This window comes from the organism of the source record quoted next, unplaced genomic scaffold, assembly GCF_019419815.1.
Source record: "Pyrus x bretschneideri cultivar Hongxiangsu unplaced genomic scaffold, Pyrus_bretschneideri_v1 Contig46, whole genome shotgun sequence".
NCBI lineage: Eukaryota > Viridiplantae > Streptophyta > Magnoliopsida > Rosales > Rosaceae > Pyrus > Pyrus x bretschneideri.
The window spans coordinates 2,047,977-2,055,117 of NW_025999783.1; the positions used below are offsets into that span (position 1 = coordinate 2,047,977).

Genomic DNA, 7,141 nt, shown 5'->3' on the forward strand with positions numbered 1-7,141 from the left:
ATTTCACTCACTGCCACCCAAAATAATACCTTTGCTTTCAGTTTCGACATTCTCTCTCTCTCTCTCTCTCCCCCGTCCGCCATGGACAATATTGGCGAAGAGTACAAACATTACTGGGAAACCAATATGTTCCTCCAAACCGAAGAGCTTGACAGGTAACCTTGAAAATACTAGTGTTCTATGTTTTTTTCTTCCCACAATTAAGGAAGTACATGTTGTCAATTGTTACATATATGCTGCTTTTTGACACCAATCATGATCGTGGTCCGTAGCAGTTGGGGTTTGGATGAGGCGTTTTCCGGGTACTACGATTCGAGCTCGCCGGACGGAGCAGCTTCATCCATGGCCTCCAAGAATATTGTGTCTGAGAGGAATAGGAGGAAGAAGCTCAATGAAAGGCTGTTTGCACTTAGAGCAGTGGTCCCCAACATTAGCAAGGTTAACCATACAATATATTAAATTATTAATCTTAATTTATTCATATACACTCTATCTCCTTAATTATTGCTTTGCTTGCTCCCAAATTAGCAGTTAATTAGTGTTCTTTAATTTGCTTCCTCCCATTATAATATGACGATCAAATCACAACATGACCCTATATTTTATTTTCTTTTTGACGAAATAGTGTTCATGATTTGGGCTTTTTATCTTTATTTTTATCTATTATTTGTAAATTTGGTTTTGTTGTTGGGTTTGGAGGACAGATGGACAAGGCTTCTATAATCAAAGACGCCATTGAATATATCCAAGAGCTGCATGAACAAGAAAAAAGAATTCAAACAGAGATAGTTGAGCTTGAATCTGGAAAATCAAACAAAAATCCGGGTTCCGATTTCGAACAAGACCTACCGGTCCTGTTGAGATCAAAGAAGAAGAAAATTGATCAGATCTACGACTCTGAAGGATCAAGAACTTCCACAATCGAAATCCTCGAGGTAACTATTAATTAATTCAATCTCTCGTCCAAACACACCCTAACAAAAAATCTCTGTCTACACTTCTCGGAAAAGCTTTATTTGCATTTTTAAAAGAGTGAATGATACACATGTTAATTAATTGATCAATGTCATTTGTATATTTATTTTTACCTCCAACATAATTCTGTTAATATTTTATCATTGATCTTGCCTAAAATTGAAAGGAAGTGTAAAAAATAAAATTGACGTGTGGATAACACTGGTCGGTTAATTAACTCATGATGGATGTAATATTATATTAATTAATGATGTGAGCCTTTATGTTGCACTTTACAGCTTAGGGTTACATACATGGGTGAAAAAACAGTGGTAGTGAGCTTGACATGCAGCAAAAGAACGGACACAATGGTAAAATTGTGCGAGGTATTCGAATCTTTGAAGCTCAAAATTATTACCGCGAATATTACTTCTTTCAACGGGAGGGTTTTGAAGACGGTTTTCGTTGAGGTAAGTTGCTTTTTCCTTACTACTTTTTAATTAATTTACTTTCTTAATTAGTCACTTGGAATTTGGTAATTTAAATCCCTAGCAAATTCAGTGTTGGACAATTTTTTTGGTGCATTTTTACCCGTGCTTCAAGACTTACTTGGATCTAATGGAAGACGTGACACAAAACTTAGCGCAATAATGTTTTAAGATTTATATAGTCGATCTTACCTAATAGAAAAAACTTTGATGTTGTTGTTATCTCTACCCGTGCTTCAAATGCCTATGCATTTGGACTCAATAAAACCATCTATCCGGTCAAAAAAAGGGAAGATATCTCATCTGGATCTCTTCCACCAAATCCTAAGGATCAAGGAATCCCTGCTTATGAAATTTGATTAAACGATTACAAATACGAAGCTCCTTTAAAAATTATAATAATTGTAGCCATTAAATCAAACTTTAAAGTTTCGAATCTCCAGAATCCTGGAATTTGATAGGAGAAATCCGGATAGGATGTCTTCCCAAAAAAAAATGGCTGGCAAATGGACGAAAGGCAGTAGCCCGTTAGGCTGCCCAGCTAAGAATTACCTAGACAATGGCCTACATTAGGCTAACGTCAGGCAGTAGACATGTGCAACCCACCGAGCCAAAAGACTCCTTTAGCCTCGCCCTCAGCCTTTGGATTTCCAACGTTTTTTTCATCTGTGCTGTTGGATTTTCAATGGTAAAAGAAATTGAAAACTGTAGACTGTGCCACGTGCACAAACTTGTGCATCTTTAAAAAAGAAAAAAAAAACTAGGAATCAGCGACCAGGGTTAATCTAAAAGTAAAATATTCCAACAAAATACAAAATTTATTTTGAACAACACACTTAAGCAAACTTACAGGGTTCAGCTCTAGGGAATTTTACTTTAATTAATTATGCTTGGTCTAATTATAATTAAATTATTGGAGTTATATAGGGAGTTTTATTTTCAAAGAATATTTATTAAGTACACACTTAAACACACTTACAAAGTATAAAAAAATTTTAAAAAAATTAATATGTAAATAGTAATCGTCCTCTTCTTGCCAAACGGGTAGACTTGCACAAAAACAATCACTTGACAAGGGGCAATTTACATGCTCCTACCTTTGTATTGCCCTTGCCCGCGTAAAAGGTGGACTTGGTCTTAAGGTAAACTGGAAATTTCATTCAACTAAAAGACAAAATTCAAAACGTAGAAACAACTGTGGCACTTGATTGGCCAACTCTAGTGGCACTAGCAGCATTTGTTGTTGTGGAGATCAAATCTTCTGTACTTTAAATGGGCGTGACATTTCTTTAGTCCTAATTATTGACTGACGCATATTAAGTTTTTAACAACAAGAAGAATTAAGTTTATAAACATGACATTTAATAATTAAGGTAACAGAGAGACCATACCCATTTTAAATGTAACAGACCCTGAAATGGGGTACATGCTAATTAACAATAGAATTTATTTCCAAGTGATAGTGCTCAACTAAACTTCTCAACTATTTAAAAAGCTTTCAACCTTCCATTGAAAGCAAAAAGAATATTTGGTGCAAAGTTTAAGACTAATTTAGAATGACACTTAAAAACTTTAGAGATTTTAAGTACTTGTTTCACCTTAGAGAGAGATTTTATAATTTTAACCGTATTATTCGACTTATCAGATTAATTAATATAATTAATTATTTGTTGAGATATTAACTGTCATATATATATATATATGTATTGTGATGGAACAATAATGTTCTGTCACAAGAATTACTATACAAAAAATATAATATTTTAAATAAAAGGAAAAGCAATGAAGACAGTGATAGAATGTCAATTTAATCCAAATAATATCATGTCCATGATAATTCTAATGAAAGAGGTAGAATTTGAGGGTCCACCACAATTACAAGATTTGTAAACCGATGGAGAGCACTTTAAATAAAGTGAATTGAGGGTCCGGACATGTGGCTACTTACCACTCAGGGCGATCCCGTCCAGAGTGTCCGAATAAAACCAGTCGAGGAACAAAAGTGATCAAACGACCCCATTTTGATTTTCAACTTTAACAAACTAAACTTTGACAGCTTGTTTATTCAACTTAAGGAGATATACACTTAAGCATCTTCTGGATGAACTGAGGCTACTCAGTCCAAACGACATAATAATTTATAAATAAAGCCAACTTAAATAAACGATGGGCTATACCGTCATTGTGACGTGAATTATAAGACCATTTTTTTTATTCATTTTTTTTATTTTTACTTACTTTTTTTATCGTTCTCTTCTTGCGTGTCTTTAAAAAGTTAAAACCTAGCTAGGGCTTACCATATTGTTATGCTTTTATAACTAGGTCAGTTCACCTCATTCATTTCAAAACCATAAAAAAAACTCAAAATTAATGATGAGATGTAGGTCATACATAGCAGAATGATATATTTTCGCATCTTATATGATATGATATAATATGTTAATGGAAGTTGAACACATGACATTTCCATTCCCAAATCCAGCAAGCGGGAAACTTGCATTGGAGTGGTGGGAGAGATATATATTGTGATGTCAATAGGTCAATGGATATGTTCTGGGTCAACGGTTACAAAGAGACATGTTTCCCATATGGGTAAAGTCTCGAAAAAAAAAAAAATCCTTTATTAAAAAAATCGAAAAAATATTAGCAAACAAACAAAAATTGGGTGGTTGGGAATAAGAAGTTTTCAAAACCTCGTGGGGAATTCACATTGAGATATTATATGGTCCCCTATGAATTTTGAGGGCATTATAATATGGTCATCGTTTTAATTATTTTGTTCCAAGCTGTGGCTTCATTACAACTACCAAGTTGCCTTTGGTTGGTGATTTTTTTTATTTTTTTTTATTTTAACAAATAATATTATTTACATTAAAAGAGTGAGGAGTGGTCTAAGCTTCAAAATGAGCGAGCTATAATAATATGGTTTAAATTTGTCTTTGGCAGGAATCGAACATAAAACTTTTTACTTATAAATGAAGAGAATAATATCATTAAACTGTAATAATATAAAGAAAAGAAAAAAAAACCAAGCTGGCTTTTGTAAAATTCGTTATTAGGGTGACTAGTTATATTTTCCTTGTAAGTGGGATAGTGTTTCTCAATCACTTAATTTTTTAACCAAATAAAAACTTCGTTAATGGTCCCAATTAGTATAATTTCTGCTGCAATTTCTTTTTCTTGTTCTGTTTTGTCATATCTCCAACGAAAATTACAAGAAACGACCTGAATGCACGATTGATTACATCTTGTTTTGTCTTCTTATTCTACTTCTATATTTTTTTTAAGTTTTAAAATCTCTATAAAAAAAAAAAAAAAAACAAAAAAGATATTGGTCCAACTGTAGTTAGCACCAAAACAAAAAAAAAAAAAACAAAAAAACCCAATGATTCTGTCGCCAACCTATTCACACCACTTGCTCCTTCCTTTTCAATAAATTTGAAATGTTCTGTTTTTTTAACAAATTAAATGTCTTTTTCTTCCTTGTCTTTATTCATAAAAAAGAAAATAATAATATATTTCATATATATATATATGGTTAAATGTCTTTTTATTCAACTTCATGAAGTGATGGTTGCTCACCCAAATAATCAAAACACGCTTTGAATAATTTATAATTTATGTTTGTCGTTATTACGCCATCTTAATGATTTTAGTTTTTTTTTTTTTTTTGGTCAAAGGATGCTTCATTAACAAAACAAGCATATAGACATTAGAGGTCCAAATATAATATCCACATAAGCAAAATAATGGACCTCAAAAGTAACACAAAAGCCCAACCAGTTTGAGCCCACAACAGAGAAACAGACACCTAACCCTAAGGTATCGTTTGGTACGTGGGACGGGACGAAATAGAGTGTGACATTCCCATGCATCGCATCATATGCATCATCATATCATATATATAATAATCTCAATAGTATTTGGAGTCGATGCTTCACGTATTAAAATAATAAATCGAGTTCGAACATCTAATTCTGTTTTATATATTACAAACCATATTATTATTTTGAATTTGTACCGCAATAGTTAATGATAGTTCCTTGGATTTTGCAGGCAGACGAAGAAGAAAAAGATGATTTGAAGATAAAAATTGAAACAGCCATTGCAGCTTTGAATGATCCAGAAAGCCCCATGAGCATATGATCACGATGAAGTTCCGTTTTTCTTATCATCACTGCTATTTTAGGGTTTTATCTTTAATTTGTTGATCTTGTTTCGCATGGAAATGTCATCCTTTCAAACTTGCCAAAACCAAAACATGTTACTCATCCCATTGTCATCACGCATTACTTTTCCAGATATAATCTTCTCAAAGACAGAATGTTCTCCAATATTGTATAGTAACCTGAAGAAGTTATGTCTTCCACTTCAAATATGATTCCCCTTTTCTTCAAATATATATTCACTGCATCACTACAACATACAAACCAAAATCTTTGAAAAGAACTATGCTGCACACATCCTGAATTCATGCCACCCAATATTTCTCTGCCTCTCACAAGAGTTTCAATCAAAGAATAGCCTTGTATATAGGAGTCGCAAAACACCCTCATGTTGGTTATAATAATTTCTTGCGGGATTACCCTTCGTGGGATTTACCATCAACAATCTCATTCAACATTGGCTTCGGCCTTTAATATTTACAAAAATAGAAAACTAACAAACTATACTATGACATCAGCCTTAACTATAGTACCACGGGATCGCTCTTTGTGGATTTTACCGGAAACAACTTCTCTTAACAATGGCATCGACCTTCACAATTTCAACAACATAAAATCAACATCTATGTAGGATTATCCTTTGTGAGATTTAGCTACTCATATCACCGGATTACCTTTCGTGGGATTTACCTCAAGTCAACAACTTCTTCAAACTTCATCTTTTCATAAGACATGTATAACCGGACTTATAGCAGATACATGCTAACAACTGAGCTGGTTAGACTCGACATTATAGGTTGTGATAAGGGAAAAATACTACACAAACTCCTCAAAAGAATTGTAGAAATCAGTGAAGCAGAGAGACAAGAATTAGGCCCATACAAATTGTACAATTCATGATTTCAAAAATTCCAGCAAATGGAGGATATCACAAACACTGATCTTGAAGCAATGACCAATCTTGAACCCAAAAGTTGCGGAAGAACATAACGACTCAGAAGAAAGATGGCTTCGAGCACTTAATACTCAACATATCAACTGAAATGACTTCATGCCCACAACAACAAACTAATTGATTTACGTTATACTAAAAGAATCAGACCAAGAAATTCAGAAAAAGCGATTGAAAAACTTAACCTTCACATATAACTTTTGAGCTGGGCATTTCATCAAACACTTAGGGTGCACATAGGTCTAAACTTTCTCTTCCATACCAGAGAACAGAGCACGGATCAAAATCGGAGAAAATAGAACTCAGAAAGCTCATCTGAAAACACCACCAAGATGAAGAACTAGATCGAAGGCACCTAAGAAAACGCACCAATAATTGATGGCCCGGATAATCATGCAATCTCGTTCCATTTCTCCAAATCGTAGACCACCATTACGTGCCCCACCAAGACGAAGGCATTCCATCGGAGGTGAAGAACTTGATGAAAATATGAAAAATCTCGAATACACAAGAACCGAAAAATTCCCGCTTCTAGTTGGCCTGAAGAATCAAGATTCATGCTCATGGACAAAGAAAAATTT

At 33.7% G+C, this 7,141-nt stretch overlaps 1 protein-coding gene across 2 annotated transcripts; it reads left to right on the forward strand.

The window, feature by feature from the left end:
• On the forward strand, positions 1–5,820 carry LOC103939710 (transcription factor bHLH35-like). Of its 2 annotated transcripts, none has more exons than XM_009349818.3 (5): positions 1–155; positions 276–438; positions 705–935; positions 1,254–1,424; positions 5,499–5,820. In XM_009349818.3, the coding sequence occupies exons 1-5, from the start codon at positions 82–84 to the stop codon at positions 5,586–5,588; spliced, it is 729 nt and encodes a 242-aa protein (XP_009348093.1). In that variant the 5' UTR covers positions 1–81; the 3' UTR covers positions 5,589–5,820. The 2 variants fall into 2 exon arrangements, with proteins under 2 accessions (XP_009348093.1, XP_048423683.1); XM_048567726.1 differs by having other exon boundaries at positions 14–155; positions 273–438.
• The last annotated feature ends 1,321 nt before the right edge of the window (positions 5,821–7,141 follow it).

What these genes read in the sequence shown, in the direction of transcription:
- LOC103939710 (XM_048567726.1), top strand. Translation starts at nt 82, where the DNA reads ATGGACAATATTGGCGAAGAGTACAAACATTACTGGGAAACCAATATG. An exon ending in TGGTCCCCAACATTAGCAAG is followed by an intron (nt 439 to 704) that starts GTTAACCATACA and finishes TTTGGAGGACAG; the next exon opens with ATGGACAAGGCTTCTATAAT. An exon ending in CCACAATCGAAATCCTCGAG is followed by an intron (nt 936 to 1,253) that starts GTAACTATTAAT and finishes TGCACTTTACAG; the next exon opens with CTTAGGGTTACATACATGGG.